At 37.3% G+C, this 22,336-nt stretch overlaps 3 protein-coding genes and 1 pseudogene across 7 annotated transcripts; 3 read left to right on the plus strand and 1 right to left on the minus strand.

Moving 5' to 3' along the window:
* Positions 1-236: 236 nt before the first annotated feature.
* On the minus strand, positions 237-5,787 carry APL1 (ADP glucose pyrophosphorylase large subunit 1). Its single transcript, XM_086644425.1, has 15 exons — positions 4,737-5,787; positions 4,442-4,555; positions 4,174-4,347; positions 3,954-4,046; positions 3,297-3,380; positions 3,118-3,173; positions 2,904-2,997; positions 2,710-2,822; positions 2,192-2,264; positions 2,006-2,086; positions 1,527-1,613; positions 1,300-1,404; positions 1,106-1,212; positions 653-713; positions 237-557 (listed from the first exon to the last, which is right to left on the minus strand). Exons 1-15 carry the CDS (start codon positions 4,968-4,970, stop codon positions 456-458), a joined length of 1,578 nt encoding a protein of 525 aa, XP_086500551.1. The 5' UTR covers positions 4,971-5,787; the 3' UTR covers positions 237-455.
* A 480-nt stretch (positions 5,788-6,267) lies between these two features.
* LOC147536008 (serine--tRNA ligase) lies at positions 6,268-10,991 on the plus strand. Its single transcript, XM_086644427.1, has 9 exons — positions 6,268-6,638; positions 6,723-6,793; positions 6,885-7,046; positions 7,161-7,266; positions 7,949-8,142; positions 8,977-9,080; positions 9,292-9,475; positions 9,617-9,796; positions 10,559-10,991. Exons 1-9 carry the CDS (start codon positions 6,506-6,508, stop codon positions 10,766-10,768), a joined length of 1,344 nt encoding a protein of 447 aa, XP_086500553.1. The 5' UTR covers positions 6,268-6,505; the 3' UTR covers positions 10,769-10,991.
* Positions 10,992-11,099: 108 nt separating this feature from the next.
* On the plus strand, positions 11,100-13,950 carry LOC147536009 (mitochondrial Rho GTPase 1-like; annotated as a pseudogene). Its single transcript, XR_015226291.1, has 7 exons — positions 11,100-11,446; positions 12,006-12,138; positions 12,248-12,394; positions 12,531-12,707; positions 12,849-13,107; positions 13,392-13,460; positions 13,547-13,950. The product of XR_015226291.1 is annotated as a mitochondrial Rho GTPase 1-like (transcript).
* A 765-nt stretch (positions 13,951-14,715) lies between these two features.
* LOC147536010 (mitogen-activated protein kinase kinase kinase NPK1-like) lies at positions 14,716-20,529 on the plus strand. 4 transcript variants are annotated; one of them, XM_086644428.1, is made up of 17 exons: positions 14,716-15,218; positions 15,351-15,392; positions 15,854-15,919; positions 16,046-16,156; positions 16,237-16,317; positions 16,422-16,499; positions 16,596-16,678; positions 16,839-16,920; positions 17,036-17,136; positions 17,553-17,592; positions 17,947-18,006; positions 18,112-18,164; positions 18,231-18,468; positions 18,583-18,825; positions 18,988-19,322; positions 19,402-19,469; positions 20,029-20,529. In XM_086644428.1, exons 1-17 carry the CDS (start codon positions 14,925-14,927, stop codon positions 20,130-20,132), a joined length of 2,079 nt encoding a protein of 692 aa, XP_086500554.1. In that variant the 5' UTR covers positions 14,716-14,924; the 3' UTR covers positions 20,133-20,529. The 4 variants fall into 4 exon arrangements, with proteins under 4 accessions (XP_086500554.1, XP_086500555.1, XP_086500556.1 ...); XM_086644429.1 differs by having other exon boundaries at positions 18,115-18,164; XM_086644430.1 differs by having other exon boundaries at positions 14,785-15,218; positions 18,255-18,468.
* Positions 20,530-22,336: the final 1,807 nt, after the last annotated feature.

Here is a 22,336-nt window from a genome sequence, read left to right on the forward strand (position 1 = left end):
ACTATTCCCACCTACAATTCAACTCAAGGTATACTTGATTAATGGTGGTTAATGTTAGACTAGTTGTTCAAGCCTATTTGTCATACTTATTGAATATTAACAAATGAACTAAGTATAAAACTCAAAATTCATTTTCCCTATAAATTGATCCGTAGTTAAACATATAGTATTTGAGATGTTGGTGTAAACTTAATCGCGGGTTTGATCAAAGCATTAAGAGTCCAATCAGACAAATATATACGAACTAGTCATCCTGACTTTAACTTTAATTGTATTGATAACAAGGTGATATATTCACACCAAGAAGAAAATAGTAAAAAGGGAGCTTGGTGTTTCAAATGAACCCCTATTGCTCTAAAAAATACAGAATGACTCCAACTATCTAAACTTAGTTCCTTCATCCTCATGTTAATCACAACAAAGAGAGTGAGAGTGAGTAAGTAAGAGTAGTCTTATTATATGATAAGCCCGTCTTTGATTGTCGAATTCTTAAGTATAATCGTAATTCCCGATCTAATATAAAATCCTTCTGATGATCTATCTGCTTCTTGAACACCCTACAAAATGTCCGAAATTTAGTAGTAAATGATACTGCATTATGAACACTTTATGTTCTTTTGTATGCTTTTACTTGTCTTTATAGAAATTTTACCTCCGAGTTAGAAATTATAACGTTCTTTCCGATTCTTGCGTTCTTATCGATGATGCATTCGCTGTACAAACAAAAGAATGACTAAAGACGTAAGAAATTGGAGAGCATGGCTGTCAGTGTCAGTGGTGTTACTCTTTCAATTTCAGATGTGGAATCTGACTCAAGTGAGATTTCAGATCTTCTTGTTTTTCATCTGACTCATGTGTCCCTATTGCTGACTCCTTGTGTTTTGGGTCTAGCGGAGACAGAAAAATTGAATTAAAGGACTATTTGTGAAGTGACTTGAAATGACTATTCTACGAACCGTTTATGTTAGGTTCGGGCCATCTGCCGTTGACAAATTCAAATAAAAAGTACCCACCGCCAAAACAAGTCAGACTGGAACTCAGGCAAGAAAGGCGGAGACAAGTTCAGGTACCACTAAGAGAAGTGTATATACAAGAATGCAAGTACCTGATTTTCGTATTCTCTCCTATACCAATTGGAACCCTTCCCTCAGCCAAAAGTGATGCAACTTCCTCCTCTGTTTCATAATAATCGGCACCGAGCATTACTGTGTCCTGCAAGTGTTTTTCGCCTTTAATCATCCAATTCATGTCTAACTCATCTGACTCAGTATTTTCATCGAGATCAAGGAAAAAGCTAACCTTCAAGTGCGCACCAGAGTTTATTCGAGATCTGATACCAACTACACTATGCTCAACAAGGCAATTGTTCAAAAAACTTCCATGTGAAACAATCGAAACGACAATCTGCAAAATAACCTTGCTGCTTCAATTTTTAAATGATCTTGTTTGATGCTTCAATTTATATGTTTTAGTAAATGAATATCCGGGTAAACGTTTATATTTTCGAAGATTATGATGAGACTAACCTTGCTGTTGTCAATTGTTGAGGGCGGTAAGTTTCTTCGTGATGTATACATAGGCTTAGCTGCATCATAGAAACTAAAGCTTGCTGGCTGCATTTATAGTACAGAAAGATATGAGAATCCATACTATAACACTTCAACTATTTTTCGGTCTAGCATTCTATCTGCATATAGCACTAATGAATTCGACGAGTCGGTGAAGTCAATGAGTATTGCTATGATGTCCTGTGTCCAGAACCCACGACCACAGAACTCGACCCATTCGTAGGTTAGCCTGCATTTTGGCCCGTTCGTTGTTCTGGGCTTGATGCGTTCAACTTTTTCGGTATTTATACCTCGTACACGAACTAGCCCGCGCTAACCCATCCATTTGAATAGCCTCTACAAACCAGCCACTTCCACCCCTAAACGCGTTACCCGCTAGCCGGATTTTCAACTGACAGAAATGCAGTTTCAAGTAATGCTGCAGGTTAGGTACTTACATCTGCAGTAAGGGCAAGGTTTGCCTCAAAGAAGGATTTGATTGTTCCAATATCCTCCCAATAGTCATTGAATAAATATGCCTGCACGGAAATATGTTGTAATTCGATAAAATTATCAAAAAGAAAACATGCCTTATATACGATATAAGCGTTGATAAATAAAGTTGAGAAACGATGGGTGAGAACCTTGATGAAGAACTCTTTGACGGATGCTGGGATTATTTCAGACCCGAAGTCGTTTGCAGTAGGAAACCTCCATCTGTTTCAACAATAAAGTCGAATTATTTCATTTCCTAGTTCATATAGGCAAGGTTCGTGTACACGACACTTAGTCCCACATTACTTAGTAATGTCTTCCAGACCTGGGTAACAATTTAGCACCTCGGCTTACAAATCAATTGGGCCTTCTGGATGGACGTGGCACCTAAGCTAGTCATGACGGAGAAGGCCGGTCTAGGCTAGGCCCATGACAAGGCGAACCACAGTACCTTATGGAACTGAGATGGGTATATCAGTTAGCCCATCTCGATGGACTTGGCACCTAAGGTAGTCAGGTGGAGAAGATCGGTCTTGTCTAGCCCAGGCTCATGTCAAGGCGAAACCTAGTATGAAACTGGGATGGGTGTGTCACTATCGTGCCTAGACCACGGGCTAATGTGGTCCGTACAGAGATGGGTGCTAAAGAGAATCAGAGAACAAAATACCTCAAGAGATTCAAAAGTATTTCCTTCTTGAAAACGTAGACACCCATCGAAGCAATATACGGCTTTTTTGCTGCCTCGTCTTTTGGTAGTCCTAAAACTGTTGTATCCACCCCCTGTATGATATCAACGTCGATGAATCAGTATAAAATTCTTGGAAGTTTTTCGAACCCACTATCTCACAATGAGAAACATACCATTGCTTTTAACTCCTGTCCTCTAGGCTTTTCACTAAACGAAAGAACCCTTCCTTTGTTATCTATCTTCATTAAACCAAAATCCGAGGCACGACTGTCATTAAGTTAAGAGTTCTTAATATGTATATCCAAGTTTTCAGGAGCTAAATTGCTCGTCTGATTGACGCAATAAAGTATACGCGACGATGAATTATGAAAACGAATAATGTACTACCTGTCATCCATGGGTAGACAAGAAATTGTAATATCAGCACCACTTTGTCGATGACTCTAGAGAAAAAAATAAAAAATAAAAAACTCTTCAAAATGTTAAAATTGTATGATGTGAACTTCCATAGAACTATATTGAGTTCTAATGAGCAAGAGTTTCGGAATTCGGAAATTTCGGGTTACCTGAACAAAATCCATGTAGTCCATCCTATAAAGGTGATCTCCTGAGAGAATCACAACATCCTCGATATCCTTGCTTCTAGCATCCTACAAAATTGAAGTAACTCATATTGCAATAATCATATTTATATTTTAGGGTGTTAGAGTCACATGAATCTCGTTCGAACTGAACTGACTTGGTGATGTGAAATGGAACTTTTCTGTGAAAGCGCTTAGTCCCACATTGCTTAAGAAGGCCTTCCAAATCTGGATTACGACATGACTCTTTGTCTTACATAATTGTTGGCGTGTTGGGTGGGTTTGACACCTAGAGCGGTAAGGTGAAGAAGCCCTAGGTGATCAAGGGCTGATTGCTCTCACCAAGGAAGAACCTTATACCATGTCAAACTAGGCCAGTGGGACCTAGATGGTGCCTAAAATCACAAACTAGATTACTTGTTTTAAAGGGTACTAGTCTCACATTGCCTCAAAAGACCTTCTAGATCTAGCTTATAAGGTAACATCTTGTCTTCCAGATTGGTTAGGGCTTCTTTGATACATGGTCTAGGGAAGGACCATGCCGAAAAACTTGTACTGTCTCGACTCTCGAGTAATGACAGTGGTTTGGATGGTGCTGAAATCATGAACGATATAACTGGTATTAAAACAGGTCATGTTTACCTCAAAAAGCCAATGAAACTGTCGAACAGCATCTGCAGTCCCTTGAAACCATTTTTTCCCCGATTCACCCGGAGTTTGAGTAGCTGAAAGAGCCTGTGATAGTAAACAATAAGTCCTGGTTTAGTATCTTAGCTTTCTCACATTCAAGTTTTCGTTTGAGGTGTCATAATACGGCTTTCGCCATTTATGAATGAATGACTAAGAAAACTATCAAACCTACCTCTACGAAACCATCTCCGAAAGTAACCCCATTGCCCAAATTGTACGCACGAGTAAGATGTCGATTAAGTGATGCAGAGTTGAATTGAGTAAGAATATAGACTTTGTTTATTCCACTGTTAATACAATTACTCATTGGTACATCTATTAGCCTGTACGCACCTCCGATAGGTACCTATTACCACAACACACAAAAATAGTTCACATAAACATGATTCATTGATCGCACAATATGATAGAGAGAGCGAGCGAGCGAGGGAGAGAGTTACAGCAGGTTTGGCTCGGCGTTTCGTAAGGGGGAAGAGACGAGTACCGGCACCACCTCCTAAAATAACAGCAACTACAGTTCTTGGATCCCTTCTCTCCTGTTCCAAGTCTCTTAACTGCAAATATTACTCACAAAAACAGGACAGGAGATCACCATTAAAACTAAGATCAAACTGCTTCGAACAATGGCCTCCCCAAGCTTCATGTGAAGCTCATTGGGTATTGAGTTTTACCCATCAACTAGCATTACAGAGAGAGAGAGAGAGAGAGAGAGAGAGAGAGAGAGAGAGAGATTACCTTAGCCTCACCTACAACATTATTAGTAACAACAGCCATACAAACAAATGGTTGAGCTTTGTTATTCGAGTTAAGAAAATGTTGCATACTAAGCTTCTTCCCCATGAACTCTCCTCCATTACTACAAAACTTGACGGTTCTTGACAACCCACTTCTTCCTACTAGTCTAGTTCTTCGATATAAGTTTCCGGTATCCGAAAATGCAATCCGACCATCGGTCGAAAATAATATCATTTTCTCAATGATTTGAGGAGAAAAAAGGAATGTGGGTTTTGAAAAGCTTCAAACTAAGAGAGTGGGGAAGAATGGACAGAGATGATATTTGCAGCAAATTTGGTGACATTATCCAAAGTGAATAATGTCCACTGAATTCTACTCATTCTTAGCCTATTCAAGCAATAACATGACAAATACATATATACCCTCTCTCTCATAAGACTAGTCCAAATTTTTTGAATCAAAGTATATTCTAAGATTTGAGCTTATAGAAGTTCATCTGTATATGTAAAAGTTTGTAATTTTCAAGAACTTAAATCCAACCACTTCTTTACTTGGAATAACTACCATTTTTTTGTGAAAGGGTATTGTATATGGGTAGACAGACATCTGACCTATAAATACTAAATCCTTGAGATATCCTTCTGATCTTGTTCTACCTTATGATGAAAATCATCACACATTTGTGATATGACTCACCAACCGAACTACTTATATATCTAGTGTTATGTGTGATGGTATTACTTTAATTACTGATTTGTTTATTATTAGGCATAAAATTTCTTTTTAATGTCGAACTCAATATATGTTGACAAATACCTCATTTCGCATAGATGGACTACCCTTTTTCTTGCAACCCAATGTGATTCTAGACATACGAATTTAACACGCATGAGACGTCTAGGTGACTGTTCTCTTGCAAATTGATATGCTTCTACATGGAGGATGAAGCCTGTCCTACCTCTTAGGGCAATCACTTCATCTGGATATCATCTTCATTACAAATATAACAATGAATCTTAGAAACTACATATTCTTGCCTCTGTGCTCCAACTTTATCACATGGTGAAGCCATTTTCAAAAGGAACTACACTTGTGTACCACCAATCATACTTTGCCGGACCACTGTTCTGTCTGAATTCAGTCGGGATAATGGTTGGGCATACGATCATTTTTTCGGAACATGTGACATATAACAATCAATCTTAGATACTCAAAATGTCATGTAAAATATTTGGAGCTCCAATTCAAAATGTAATTTGGAGCTCTAAAATGATGTGATTGTAGTAATTATGGTATTTTAATGTAGAAACTAAATTTCTAAAGTGTCTTCTTGGGATATATCTGACTGAATTACTTTCTGTATTTAATAATTTTCGTAAATCTTCAAAATACTTCATATTTACTTACAAAAAATGTTAAGTAAACAAAATAACCTTAGGCTAATAAGTACAAAAATTGTCCACTACCCTTTAGTGCAACGGTTGGACACCCCCTCTTAAATGTAGATGGGCTTATGGTTTAAATTAAATTTTGCAAAAAAAAAAAAAAAAATTACAGTTTTTTTTAAATGTACTTATGATAAGATGCATTGGGTGTATAGTATTTTTCTATCCCGTACACAAAAACTCGCCACGTGTAACATGTGAATCTCCAAACTAGGGTTTTAGAGGAGACTTTTCCTTCCATAAACTGTTTCTTCTCTTCAAGCTTCCTGCAAATCTCCGTCGTCTTCTCCGATCCTCAAATCTTCAATACCCTAGAGAGAGAAAATGTTGGATATTAATCTATTTAGAGAAGACAAAGGAAACAATCCAGAAATTATCCGCGAATCTCAGCGTCGGAGGTTCGCAAATGTCGAACTTGTTGATGAGATTATCCAGCTCGATAAAGAATGGCGACAACGTAAGTTCCAATCTGAAATTTTAGGTTTTTTTTTTAAAAAAATTTACGTAACTTCAATTCTTATTATGGTTTTTGGTTGTTCAGGTCAATTTGAGCTTGATAATTTGCGTAAAGACTTCAATAAGATCAATAAGGAAGTAGCTCGACTTAAGATTGTGAGTTTTGATCTAAAATTTTGTTGAATTGATGATTTATTAGGGTTTTTTTAATAAGATCAGAACTGAATTGAGAGATTTGTTTGTGAAGTCTGGTGGAGATGCAACAGAAATGATTAAGAACACTGATGAGAACAAGCAGTTGACTGCAAAGAAAGATGCTGAAGTACAAGAAGCAAAAGCCGCGTTGTATTCTAAGTTGGAGACTATTGGAAACCTAGTTCATGATTCAGTTCCTGTTAGCAACGATGAGGTTTGTTACCCATTACCTTATTGTTTGATTTTGATCAGAATTGAGAATGTCATCGAGGGCAATGAAGGAAGAGGCTTTAACCTATCAATTGGGTGCTTGATTCTGTTCTTTTAGGCAAATAATGCTGTTGTTCGGTCATGGGGAGAGAAACGGATGGAACCGAAGTTGAAAAACCATGTTGAGCTTGTTGAGCTTCTCGGAATTGCTGATCTCAAGAAAGGTATATAATTGATGAACTCTTTTCTAACTTATTGAAGTTGGTTCATTTAACTTATCAAAGTTGGTGTTGTCGAGAATTTCTGTAATGTTCAGATCAAACTTATCCTATTGGAAATGTTCCATTTGTTGTATCAAACAGAAGTGTTACACATATCCTGGTTACGTCATTCTTTTATACTCAAATTGTATATTGTTGTTTCACGGCGATTGAGTTGTTAAAGATGATTAATCATTTAATCGATTATAACTGAAGACCATAGGGCATATGCATTTCGAACAAACACTTGGCTAATAGAGTTAGTGATGTTTTACCGTGCCTATGTCATGTAACAGTTCTTTCGAAATTATCGTTCACGGCAGGGTTATGCATTTCCAATGGTTACGTCATTTTTGTATACTGAAATTGTATATCGGCATTCCATGGCGATTGAGTTGTTAAAGATGATTATAACTGAAGACCATAGGGACATTGCATTTCGAACAAACACTTGGCTGATAGAGTTACTGATGTTTTACCGTGCCTATGTCATGTAACAGTTCTTTCAAAATTATCATTTCATGGCAGGGTTATGCATTTGCATTTGTGTTCTACTATGGGAAAAGTTTTGATTTTTTGGTGGTTAGATGCTTTACTTAATGGGATCTGATTTGAGTAGTGTTTCTAAATCTTCTTTAATGGGTAGGTGCAAACGTGGCTGGAGGAAGGGGTTACTACCTGAAAGGAGCTGGGGTACTTCTCAATCAGGCATTGATCAATTTTGGGTTTGCATTTTTGGTGAAGCGGAAGTATACATTATTGCAGACTCCATTCTTCATGCGAAAAGATATCATGGCAAAATGTGCTCAACTAGCTCAATTTGATGAAGAACTTTACAAGGTAAGTCTTGAAAAATTTTAGGTATTCAAGAGTTTATTTTTCTTAAATGGTACGAGCCCGAAAGAGTTTCGTTTATGAATGTGCATGAAAGAATATTACTTCCATTAATGCATAACTACCTTAGGCCAGTTCTCTTAGAACGAACGACAATTTTGGCAAAACCTTCCGCAGCGAGAACTTGAAATGGGATGATAAAGGCCGACTCTTGGTCAGTCAATGCGCCTCTTTCTGGGGAGGAGATACAATTAGCAGATCACGTTTTCATGTATTTCAGTATTACGGAGAAATCTAGTTCCCATTAAACATTTTAAGCCAAGTCTGTAGGTACCTGGTACACAAATCGCTCTGGTACTTGTTACTGGTAGCAGTAAGTAATATTACCATGTGAATGTCGGATACAGTAGAATTTTACAAAAAAATTGGGTTAAATAAGACCGAAGATTCTGGTATGCCAAATTCGGGCTACTGAATTGCGAATCCGCCCAAAAAGGCACGCAAATCCGGTGTGAGGTTCAAAAGGAGTGGAGGCGGGGTAATGACTATGAAGTGACTGGTAATGTTTAGCCTTTGGGTAATCATCCTACATGCCTTTTATTTGGACTGTTTGTGAGTGCACGAGTAACTGCATCTTCAAAGATAGGAGGGAGGTACCTCTTTGAGAAGATTTTGGCATTTCTAAAATGGATTTTGTTCTAAAAGGGTGGAAAGGGAAGTACCCTGTCTGTGTCTGGTTCCTTACTTTGTATCCTTTCTGTCTCAATTAAGACGAAAGTTTAACCTTTTGAAGACCAACGAGTCTCTGCTAGTAACTGATTTGGTTTGCATTTAAAACAGGTAACTGGTGAAGGAGATGATAAGTATCTGATCGCCACAGCTGAACAACCACTTTGTTCGTATCATCTTGATGATTGGATTCATCCTTCACAGCTACCAATAAGGTTAGAATGATCTTCAACCGTAGTTCTTTTTAATTTAGGGAGATGATTACAGAATACATTTCCACGTAAGTTTGGTGGTGTACCTCATCTACATTCTTGATAAGTAACCAAAAGAAAAGAGCATGTTGATTATATCAAATGCCTGAGGCACTAATTCCCGTCTAACAATAACACAATTAACATTCCTAATGTGCACTGGAGGGTTTGCTAGATATGCAGGATACTCGACCTGTTTCCGTAAAGAAGCCGGTTCGCATGGTAGAGATACTTTGGGTATTTTCAGAGTCCACCAATTCGAGAAGGTTGAACAGTTTTGTCTCACTAGTCCAAACATCAATGACTCCTGGGAAATGCATGAAGAAATGATAAAGAACTCCGAGGACTTCTACAAGGAGGTATGAGATCTTCTTGGAAACTTCAAAAAGAGATGAACTTATCATCTGTCCAGTTCAATGTTTTGGTATTTCACCATCCTCATTCCTCTCTTTGCTTCAATATTGGTTAATGTTGAGGTCTTTTCTTTAACCCTTTTACAGCTGAACCTTCCCTATCAAGTTGTTTCCATTGTTTCTGGTGCACTAAACGACGCAGCTGCGAAGAAGTATGATTTAGAAGCATGGTTTCCTGCATCACAGACATATAGAGAGCTGGTTTCGTGTTCAAACTGTACAGACTACCAGTCCAGAAAATTAGAGATCCGATATGGGCAGAAAAAGGTTTGTTAGTTCTTACCAGGGCTTCCTAGTAAAAATAACCAGTAATTAGAAAGATCTGCAACCTTTTGTTTGAAAAGCATGACTAAATATCTTAACCAAGTGGTGGTAGCTTGACCCAGACCTGAGTTTGGGTCCTACCTTGGCCCAGCTCGGCATTGCAGTTATTAACCAAGTGGTGAATATCATGAAAATAAAAGACTAAATCTAGCTTTGCCCATGTGACCTGTCCGACTTATCTGAATCTGTCTCGCTTGAGTTTGACTTGTTTCAGTTTGGGGGACAATGGCATAACGGATAATAGTAATTTCAAGTTATCTCAGACAATGGACCCGCACATTTTCTTGTGACACCCCAAGCCTTGGCAGTTGTCAATATTGTCCCCCCTTTGACCACCTCACGCAGGTTCGAGGTTTTGTTTGTGGCGAAGGCTCTGCGAGCCCCCCAAAAGGCCTCGGCACTAGCGAAGACACGATTTGCCTACCCATCAAAGTACGCAGAGACACAGTGGACCCCCACATGTACGATTTTGTCCTTGGCCACCACCCACCGTGGTGTGAGCTTTTGTTCTACATCAGGAGGCCTCAACACTTGCTAAGGCCTCGACCCTTGCTAAGCTTGAGCGTACACCTATAACCTAGGCTCCAGACACATTCGAATTTAATTAAAAACGAGTACCATCAAAACATTTGCATCTCCATTCACGTAGGGAAACTTTTGCAGTTTTTAGGTGATGACAGGTTTATATTTGTTTCTTGGTTGCAGAGTAACGAACAAGTGAAACAATACGTCCACTTGTTGAACTCAACCCTAACAGCAACAGAGAGGACACTCTGTTGCATCCTGGAGAATTATCAGAAAGAAGATGGAGTTGAGATTCCAACTGTCTTGCAACCATTCATGTGTGGCATGACTTTCCTCCCATTTCAAACTAAACCAGCACCAGAAGCCAAAGGAAAAAAGTCTAAAGCTTAGTACATCTCTCTCTCCAAGATGTTTAGATTGATGTTGAACACAGATTTTGATTGGTAGATACATATTTAACTTTTGGCGAAATGGGTTGAACTCGTAATTAACCCCACACGACTGAAACATTAAGCAAAATCGTGAATCTTTATTTTGTATGCAGAGATTGAATGAGATTTTTAAGTTGTAGTTTGAATTTAATTTGGTAAAATAGATGGTTGATTTTGGTTTATTATTGTGTTTTCAGTTGATACTTATGAGTATCATTGACAAATTGATGGAACTTTTTCTATCTCAACCAGAAGGGCATAATGCTCTCTCTCTCTCTCTCTCTCCCTCCCTCCCTATCTATCTCTCTCTCTTCTCTTGGTATAAATGGATGATGGACCTTCTCTTATCACTCGCGTTGAACTTTAAACAGATCTAATTTATTCGTTTCCACTATCTATTGTGCCCTAAATCTGTAAAAATGGAGAATAATGGTACAGGAAGATCAAACTCAGGTGATAAAGATAATGTTCGTGTTGTTGTTATTGGTGATCATGGTACAGGAAAATCAAGCTTGATTATTTCAGCTGCTGCTGAAACTTTTCCACAAAATGTTCCTCCTGTTTTACCTCCTACTCGTTTACCTGCTGATTTTTATCCAGATCGTGTTCCTGTTACTATCATCGATACGTCATCTAGGTATACATACTTTTTATATCATTATTTAGCTTTCATATGTTTCTTCTACTATTCAGAATTTTAGATAAACCTTAGTGTGTAAAACTATTATAAATGAAATTTCGCTTTCCTTGGAAATTTCAGTAGACACGGAAATAATGAATTTATTTCATTGACAAGGCATTGTTAAGAGAAACTTAGTTAAATTTCGGTTACGATGAAAATTTCGGTAGGCAAGAAAACGGCAATATTTGGGTCATTTCGACCTTCGAAATTTATTTCCTTGACAAGGCATTGTTAAGAGAAACTTAGTTAAATTTCGAATTCGATGAAAATTTCGGTAGGCATGGAAATGGCAATATTTTGGTCATTTCGACCTTCGAAATTTATTTCCTTGAGAAACGCATCGTTAAGAGAAAATTAGTTAAATTTCAGTTTCGATGAAAATTTTGGTAGACATGGAAATGGAAATATTGGGGTCCTTTTTATCAAAATATTCGAAATTTAATTCCTTGAATTATGTAGTAGTTTGGGAAATAGGAGTTTTTGACTTATTTCCCCATATATATGTATATTGTAGTTTGGAGAGTCGAAGTAAGCTTGCTCAAGAGTTAAAATTAGCAGACTCCGTTGTATTAACTTATGAATGTGACCAGCCTTCAACTCTTGAACGTCTTAGTACGTTTTGGTTACCAGAACTTCGTCGATTAGAGGTTTGTAATCGATTCTAGCTATTCATTTAATTAATGGATATTTTTTCTTGCATATCAACGAACTATTGTTGTGTTTTACTATTTTATTGTCCATTTTTACGAGGAACAGGTGAAAGTACCAGTGATTATGGTTGGTTGCAAGTTGGATGCCCGGAAAGATACTCATGTGAGCTTGGAGCAAATTATGTCTCCGATAATGCACCAGTTTCGGGAGATTGAAACCTGTATAGAATGCTCGGCACGTAATTTGATTCAGGTATAAAGGGTTGTAATTACATTCAATATTTGATTTTCTTTGGTCTAATCATCCAATTTCTTATACCATTTCCTGTAATAGCAGAGTATTGTTGTTTTCTGGAATGTGAGTACTCACTTTGTGATTCCTTTTGCAGGTACCTGAGGTATTCTATTATGTTCAGAAGGCTGTGCTTCATCCGACAGCGCCACTATTTGATCAAGAAACACAAACTTTAAAGCCGCGGTGTGTTATGGCATTGAAGAGGATATTTATTCTATGTGATCATGACAGAGATGGAGCTCTTAGTGGCGCAGAGTTAAATGACTTTCAGGTATTTTATGGTGTTTTCTCGAAATCTGTTCTTAAGTTTATTGAATCTTTTCGCCAATGTAACATTGCAGATTTTGTAGAGGTACCATATTATAATGTCGGCATCTTAACTCTAAAATGAATTAATGCCACGTGTCAACAGGTTAAATGTTTTAATGCTCCTCTTCAGCCGTCTGAGATTGTTGGTGTTAAGAGGGTTGTACAGGAGAGATTGAATGAAGGAGTTAATGACCGTGGGCTTACCTTGACAGGATTTCTTTTTCTTCATGCTCTTTTTATAGAAAAAGGTCGTCTTGAAACAACTTGGACAGTTTTGAGGAAATTTGGATATGACAATGAAATTAGGCTGAGGGAAGATCTCCTCGGTCCTCCCAGTTTCATTAAAACGAGCACCTGACCAGGTATCTTTCTACATGTGTGCTCTTGGGATCTTTGATTTACTTCAAATCCTAGTTAAATTTTCTTTGTCTCTTAGGTAATCACTTAGATGATTTTTAATTGGAGTTCGTAAATTTATGTTTTGATTTCTGTAAATTTTTGTTAAATTTAGGTAATATAATTTGGAGCTTTTCCCCATTTGGTTCTTTTATCATGGGCATAACTGCACATTATGATGCAAATATACTGAAGCGTGTGTATTAGATAATCGGAGTTAGCAATTGAAATGCTGAACTATTTGTTGTAGAGCGTGGAGTTGACAAAGGAAGCTGTGGATTTCTTGAAGGGGATTTTCAGCTTGTTTGACCTTGATGCTGTATGTGCTACCTAGTTTCTCACGATGTTTTTCTGCTAGTCCGTTGTTTCTTTAGTTTCTAACTCAGCTAGACTTGTATATTATAGGTTGGGGCAGCTGTTGCTATCGTAGGGCTGGCGGCTTACCGTGTTTATGCAGCAAGAAAGAATGCATCAGGTTAAAAAGTTCAATTCTTTCTGACAGTTTTGTTGGTTGCTTTCGTGCAATCTTTAGGTGAACTTATTTAATCGTAAACCTACCTCTTATAAAATGGAACGATGTACAGACCTGTTAAAATTATCTTCGGGATACAGTGATGAAACCTGGATTATGTTTCATTTATCTTCCCTTTGTTCTTGTTCTTCTTGTTATTGATGTCAAGCTTTAGAATCCACTTGGTTCTTCCTTGTAGTTGTTTTTTTCTTCTCTTCTAATCATTCAGCTGAAACTTCATGTATGTGAATGGAATAATGTTGTGGAATTTTCTAATATGGCTTGGTTTTTCGGCGTATGCCTTTCCTTTTCTCTAATATAGACTCATTTTCTCTTTCTAACCGATCTTCAAGTTCGTTATTCTCTCCGTTTGTTGAGCTTAATCGGTTTATATTTGGTGTAATTGGCCTCTAAATTGACTTACAGTAAGGGTATCCTCTAGGCGCCCTTTGGAATGGCTAGGAAGCTCATGGCCTCCAGTGAGAATCATCTTTTGCTTAAATGTAGGTGTTTGGGGAAAATACTACTACGAGTACAACACATTGTGTAGTCATCAGGCGATAACTAATAGCGCCACCACCTTCTCCACATCTTTCTTCTTTTCTCTTGTATATTACCGGAGAGACTAGAGAGTGACTGTTAGAGAAGACCGGAGATGAGAGAGAAAGGGATTGTGACAGAGAATTGGTCCGTTGGAGATAGTAAGAAACTGTAAGCGGTGCTGGGGGTGGCTGTTAGGTATGGTGACCACCTCTCCCTCCACGATTTATTGAATTTGAGTTTAAGCTATTGTGGTTATCACAAGTTGATGATGTATCAATGCCTTGTACGCGCTTTGGGTTAACTTGCTGGATTACTAATTTAACTACTAGCTCGGGCTAAAAATTTGTGGTTATTAGATTCTAGGCTTAACCACAGGTAGCGCCGCTACCGGTGAGCTATTCATCTTCTTGGTATGTGGAACTAACCAAAACAATCCAAAACCAGAAAAAACAGGCCCATAACATGGACTTATAACCCAGCCCATGTAAGCTTTGATAACACAGGCCATATCTTAATTTTTTTAATTGTTTGAAAAAAAAACTCACTTACATTTTCCCTCCTCCTCTTTCTCTCTCTTCCCCATTTCTTCAACGGTTCTTATTTTCTCTCTCTCCCTCTCTCTCTAATGAAACCAATATAAACCCTAGTTTTCTCTCTCTCTCAACATTTCCCCCACTACTTCACTATACACTGACACTCAATCTTCTTTTCCTTGTTTAATAAGAAAAAATGATTCAAAATTTACTTGGATCAGTTCGTCAATCTTTAGTCTTTAGAAGTTCAGATGACGATGAAAGAGGAGGAGGATTTGTTGAGAAGATTGGTTCTTGTATTCGTAAATCTAGGGTTGGAATTTTCTCTAGACCTTCACTTCTTCCTCCGACTCCGACTACGATTGTTAAAGATGATGATAAAGTAGTTTCAATCCGGTGGAGAAAAGGTGAATTGATTGGTTGCGGTGCTTTTGGTCGTGTTTATATGGGAATGAATCTCGATTCCGGTGAGCTTATCGCCGTTAAACAGGTCCATCTCTCTCTCTCTCTCTCTCTCTCTCTCTCTCTCTCTCTCTCTCTCTCTCGCTCTATTAGATCTTTCTCAACTTCTTATGTTTGGAATTTTTGACCTTCTTTTTCTAATCTCGTATTGGTTTTGCAGGTTTTGATCCCTTCCAATAGTGGTTCAAAAGAAAAAGCACAGGTAAGACCAGACTGTTTGATTCTTATTCCAATTTCAATAGTATTTACCATATTTTAAGTAAAAGATGATTCATTTTAACTTGTATCAAGTGATTTGATCTTTGTTGTGAAAGTGCTAGATCTGTAAGTCAAATTTTGGGTAAATTGGAATTCCCGACTTAGGGTTGTGCTCGGATTTTTATATGCCGCGAATTGAATGGGGGTTTATCATATTACCTAACCTTTACTTTAAATGATAAGACATAAATTATTTTCCTGTTTAAGCTAGAAATCTTAGAATCGAGACAATCAGTGAGCGTAGTTGAACTTTAACTTGTAAGAGAAGGAAGAATTTTGTGACCTAACTTGGTCCTTAGGGCACATGGTTGAAGCTTGAAGGACCCTTTTTTGGAATTGCTTTTGTTCTGGTAGATAGGGTGTTCTTCTGATTCATAATGGGTTTGCTTTTGTTCTGGTAGATAGGCTCATATTCGCGAGCTAGAGGAAGAAGTTAAACTCTTAAAGAATCTATCACATCCCAACATTGTGGTCAGTACAACTATGAAATCTCTTGTTCAGTTGTTCTTTATAATAGATTGATATCTTTAATTGATTCTTAATGGGTTTTCTTCTCTTTAACCTAAATTGCTTTAATTTTTTTTCCTTTCCTGTCAGAGATATTTGGGAACTGCTAGGGAGGAGGGGACTATAAATATTCTGCTGGAATTTGTCCCTGGTGGATCAATATCATCGCTGCTCGGAAAATTTGGTTCCTTCCCAGAGACAGTAAGCCTTTTTTGTTCTTAAAATTGTAGCATTGCAGGTGCTTGGAGTGCCCATGGTTTTCACACCTATTTATTTGACAGGTTGTAAGAATGTATACTAAACAACTATTGCTGGGGTTGGAGTATCTTCATAAGAATGGCATTATGCATAGGGATATAAAGGTATCCGTCATTTTAGGAATTTGTGTTTTGGCATCTTATGCTCTCCCGCATACTTCTTTCTTCCTTCTGTTTTTCTTCTCAACCAATATTTATGGTACATTCAGGGAGCAAACATTCTCGTAGATAACAAAGGGTGCATCAAGCTTGCTGATTTTGGTGCGTCCAAGCAAGTCGTTGAGCTGGTATAGTGATATTTTAGATTCTCCTTACATTATTTATTTACTGTGAACTTCTTGCTTGAACACGTCATGTTATCTCATCCTTGTATGATATTGCAGGCTACTATTTCAGGTGCCAAATCAATGAAGGGGACCCCATTTTGGATGGCTCCTGAAGTCATTCTTCAAACTGGACATAGCTTGTAAGAATCTCAATAAACCTCTCTACCTTCTCTAGCACATTTTCTTGTTATTTCACATGTTTGTTGTTCTTTTGATAGTTATGCTTTCGTTTTTACTTCACCTTTTCTTTTGATGAACTGGGAGTTATTTGGTGATTGGTTTTAATATGAATGTCCCTAGCTCTGCTGATATTTGGAGTGTTGGTTGTACTATTATCGAGATGGCTACTGGAAAGCCTCCTTGGAGCCAACAATTCCAAGAGGTAGCACTTACCATTACTTTCTGTTTTTGACTTTTTTCCACTTTTCCTGAAATATTCTCCTTATTTTGATAAGGTGTTCCTTGATGTACTGGTTAATGATAATTATTTATCTCAGGTTGCTGCTCTCTTCCATATTGGGACGACAAAATCTCATCCACCTATACCTGAGCATCTGTCTATGGATGCGAAGGATTTTCTACTGAAATGCTTGCAGAAGTAGGTTCTAGTTTCCCTCCTCTTTGTTCTACATAAATTTGTACCGTTGCCCTTCCAAGTTACAAACAGCATGAAAACAAAAACATGAAATGTGGTACTTGTTTAAGGCTTGCTTCTTGTGCTTGGATTTCATCATACCCCTTTCGTGGTGGAGTAAGGTTCGAGTTACAAAGTTGAGTTTGTGATAAAGAGCATTATCCCAGATAGAGTGATCTTTAGAGAACCTCTACTTTCTTAATGATCTAGTGGAATTATATTGGCCTAACATTGGTCTGTGGTTCCGGATTACTATTTCCAGTCTGTAATACTTGACTTTTGTGTCAATTTAGTGAGTTACCAACAGTTATTTATTAATACTTTAAGAAAATTTATATTAATGATGAGATCTGTACACGACTGACATAATCTGTTCGCAGGGAACCATACTTGCGGGCAAGTGCATCTGAACTGCTGCAGGTGAGTCCAAATGGAAGTGTTGTACTGTCTCTAGTATTAACAAAATATCCTCTGGAATTCTTCAATCAGAAATAGAAACTTACGTTGTTTTTCACTACTTATTGTGGTGGAGTACTTGCTATTTCTGTATCACAGAAAACAGAATTTATTGTTTTATCATGTAAAAGACTGAATGGCACACTTAGAACTCAGTAATCTATAAAAACTGTTATACATAGTAGCCTTAGTTGTGTAGCCTTGTCTCCCTGTTGGAACATACTTAAGATAAACAAACCAGCAACCAGTTTTCTTATCTGAGTAACAACACTAATATGAATTCTGAACTTTTTTTTTTCTGCTTTATGAATTTGACAGCATCCTTTTGTTACTGGGAAATATCAAGAAATCCATCCAGTAATTCGCACTTCACATATGGTCAGTTTTTTTTTTATGACTTCCACTATATAAAAAATATGGGTTTTGGTATTCAATGATTTCAATCATACTTCTGTTAATAGTTGTAATCTTGTCAATCGTCAGCAGGAGCATTCTGTATGCATGCTTCGAACATCCGGGTCCAATTTAAATAACTCGTAAGAATCTTAATCCTTTCTCTAAGATATTTAATTTTGCCCAATAATGACGGAATCCTTTTGCAGCACCATTAATGTCGTAAAGCCTAGGAGAACCTGTAGTGGTTTGAAGGATATATGTGATATGCGCAGTAGTGTGAGGTGCTCAACAATATATCCTGAGAAGTTTTCGGAAGCCGGACTAGCTTGGGGAACCAGGATAAGTAATGACGATGATATGTGTCAGTTAGATGACAAAGACGAGTTTTTGATCGGTGGATCAACAAATTTCAGTTCTGCATTACTTGCCGATGACTTAAATAAGGTATGGAACTTTTTCCGTCTCTCTAACATGTATGTATCTAGTCATATCCTGGACAGAGAAACACGTAGAAGTATCTTCAACAACTAATAATTGTTTATTGTGCGTAAAAATCAGAGTTTCAATCCGATGTGTGAACCATCCGACGATTGGCCATACAAGATTGACGGGAATATAGAATTAGATTCAGAAGGAAGGGGAATGAATCTGGGTTCTGGTGAAATAGTTTATGGTGTTACTAGCAGCACTGGTATGTTTGGGAAGGAGGAGAACAATTTTGCATTTCCATCTGGACCATCAGTTTCGGAAGATGATGAAGAAGTTACTGAGTCGAAAATTAAAGCTTTTCTCGATGAGAAAGTAATGCTCCATCTTTCTCTGAAATTTGTTATTTTTTTTTCTCCTCATTGTTCATACTAATCAATGAATCAGCCATTCTAGTTATTTCGTTTGAAGAACTAAATACACAGCTTATGAAACGAATTGTGTTAAGGTTCGTGTTGGTGCTTGAATAAATTTCAGGCGTTAGATCTGAAGAAGCTGCAAACACCATTATACGAAGAATTCTACAACACATTGAATGGATCTAGTCCTCTTAGTATCCTGAGGAACACACAAGATGAAAATGCTACACAATTTTTAAAGCTTCCTCCCAAAAGCAAGTCACCAAGCAATGTTATGGGTGGAAAGAAACTGTTTCCAGATGAAATTGCAACTACTGCAAGCCCTAGGAGATATAGTAGGCGTATGTCAAACATAAACGGTACAAATAATAAAATTTTGCAAGAAATTCCTTCGCCTCAAACTTCAGAATCTAGAGGACTACTTGATTCTCAGCAACAACCAATCAGTCCAAGGTTTGTTAAATGGTTACAACATCTCTTCACTAAAAATATGTTTCTTGCATGTTCATAATTCATTTGCATTGATATTCAGCGAGAGCTTTTCTGAGATACAAAGGAAGTGGAAGGAAGAGCTCGATCAAGAGCTCGAGAGAAAACGAGGTAATTTTTGCATTATAGGAGTATGGTTATAATGAAAACTCAAATATGTACAACAAGTTCCTATTTATGGAAAAATCATCTTCCCTTTATCAGATGTGAAACACACTTGTCGGAAGCAATTGTCTCGTGCATTTTTTTTTCTTTGGGCAAGTTGTGACCTAGGACCTTAGCAGTTTAAGAAGTACACAGAGCTTAACCGACCCAGGTGACTCATCCTGACTCGCTGAATTACTCACTCAACTTGTGTGATCCGTGGGTTCAGCCTTGAGTTGGCTTGGGCTATCCCCGAACTAATTACTGAAGAACTCGGCAAGTCAGGCTGAGCTCAACTGCGTGGCCTAAGAGATACATATAGGCACGGGTTTGGGAACAATTAGGATCGATCACAAGTTTGACAGTTTAACACAATTTGAATTTGAGCTTGATCTACCTCCAGTACATCAGCTTTTCAGCACTTAAAAGCTTTATATTCATCTCCCTGATGTCCTAGGAGATCGATGTTTTTTTTTAAACCATAATTCCTGATTATAACACGTTTGCTACATAAATATATCTGCAGAGATGATGAGACAAGCAGGTGTAGGAAGTAAGACATCGTCTCCAAAGGATCGAGTTTTAACTCGACAAAGGTCAAGGTTTGCTGCATTATCCCCAGGAATATGATTGTTAGTTCTGCTTCCTTCAGTTTTTATCTGTGAAAGCTACATTTTTCGAGTTAGCAAGGTACGAATACTCCATGTTTATGTAAAGAGAGCTCAAGTTTTGGTCGAAAATCGTCTTAATAAAGTACAACAACAGACAGTGGCACCAGACAACAACAGCTCCAGTTTCTTTTTACCTTCTTGTGGTTCAGCTTAAGTATCAGTCCCACGCGCAAAATCAGTATCCTTCTTGTATACCTCTCTCTCTCTCTATATATAAATACATTTTAAAGCTAGAGCTTGTGTAACTTAGTTGTGATCAGAAGCAAAGTTACAATATATTGTTTGGTTTTATACATATATATGTAGATGTATATGGTTTGAGCTTTCAATATAATATTTGATATTTGAAGCATAAATACTTTTTAGCGACGAAGAGACCCAACACAGCATGAAAAAGATGTCGCTAATTTGCCTTATAAAAAAGATGTCCATAAGAAAGGTCACCAGGAGTGACCAAGAAATCCCACCGGGAAACCGTAGCTAAAAGGTCTAAAAAAAAAGCAACACCAAGAATAAGAACAAGTTAACATCATAATTTCATTGACGGAAAAAGGACATACCAACAATAAAGTTGGTGTATTCCATATCATACTTCTTAACCAACCTAACCATTATAAAATGTATCAATCATTTTAGTAGTTACATCCCTCAATTCTACTCATCTTATAAAGACAAATTACATAATTACTTAATAATTAGGGAATAAGTAAGTGGGTTAAACACTTAAACTTCACTCCATACACTCTTTAATAGATGTATTAGGAGATGGTGATTGATACTCTTCCTCCTAACCGAGTAGCATATGAAAATTTGATTAAAAAATGCTAGTTATCTCATCGTTGATTTGTCTGCATACATATACCTCTTAGAAATGTCGGTTTGATAAATAAAATCAGAAATGACCGAATAACGATGTGTCACCGACACATTACATGTGCCACTTAAAATTTGTGGTCCAACCTTTCAGCTATAAAAACATATTATTTGTATTTGGTAGTTAAAAATTGTGAAAATCTTTGACTTTTTGAGGTTTTTAATGTAAATAAATTATTACTTATTAGGTTTAAATAAATGTGAAATGTAGTTTTCAATTATTTATAGTTGAGCTGGCAACAACCAAGTCATTTTCTAAAGAAAATAGAAGTATGTGTATTTTAGTAGTTTGACATGGAATTCACTAAAATGCACATGTTTGTGATTGGTGCTTTATGAGCACCGGCAAAAGTAGGTCCCTCCTTGGACATGGAAGAAGGAGAAAACTTGGAAGAATTCCCTAAACTATGCTTTTTCCATGTGAAGGGAAACCAACCCCATAACCACCTAGTAACTAAAGAGAATAGGTGGGTTGCTTTGGGGCAACTAAGATGGTTATGGGCCGAAAACTTTCGATAATTTAATTCGACCTAATTGATAGGATTAGATTAAAGGACGATATATCTCAAAACAAGAAAAATTAACATGGTCAACCGTTGGTAGCCCAAGTGGTTCCAAGGTATTGACATAAACTCCAGAAAGCCCTGGAGATCCGAAGTTCGAACCTCAGGAGGATGTGGAATCTTTGGTTATTTGAATTGAGATTATTGGGGTATAAATAATATAGTTGGGCTATAGGCCATTATCTAGTTGGGTTATAGGCCCGGTCTTGTTTGAGTTTGAATTTGAGTGGGCGGTTATCGAACTTATCACATCTATGATGTATGAATGCCACCCGCATCGTTTTTACCGTTGTCATCTTCTACCACCACTATTTTTACTCTCTCTTGCTTTGTCTTCTTTTATCTCTCTCTCCTCTCAAACTCTTGATTACATGCATTTCTTTTATATCTCTACTTCTCTCTATCTCCCTCCATTCAAACTCTCCCCTTTCTAAAAATAATCTTTCTCTCTTTTCATTGTTCCGATGGACAGAAAAGTTTTAATCGCCAAAACTTCTTCCATCTAAAAAGGTGATTGGTTCTCCGTTCTCTTTATTTTGGGTGAAAGTAACACTTTTATTCGTCTGATAGGGAGATGAGAGAGAAGAGAAAAAAATCAAGTAAAGGCAAAGAAAATAGATACAGTGAATATGAAGATGAGAATGTGAAAAGCAATAATGTTTTGGTCTTAAAATTTGGTTGTTTATGATCTATAGAGTTAACTTGATTAAAGTTGGTTTGACCCAAA

The sequence above is a fragment of the Eschscholzia californica genome, unplaced genomic scaffold, assembly GCF_041429995.1.
Source record: "Eschscholzia californica isolate CP2 unplaced genomic scaffold, dmEscCali1.0.p SCAF_5, whole genome shotgun sequence".
In the NCBI taxonomy this organism is placed as follows: Eukaryota; Viridiplantae; Streptophyta; class Magnoliopsida; order Ranunculales; family Papaveraceae; genus Eschscholzia; species Eschscholzia californica.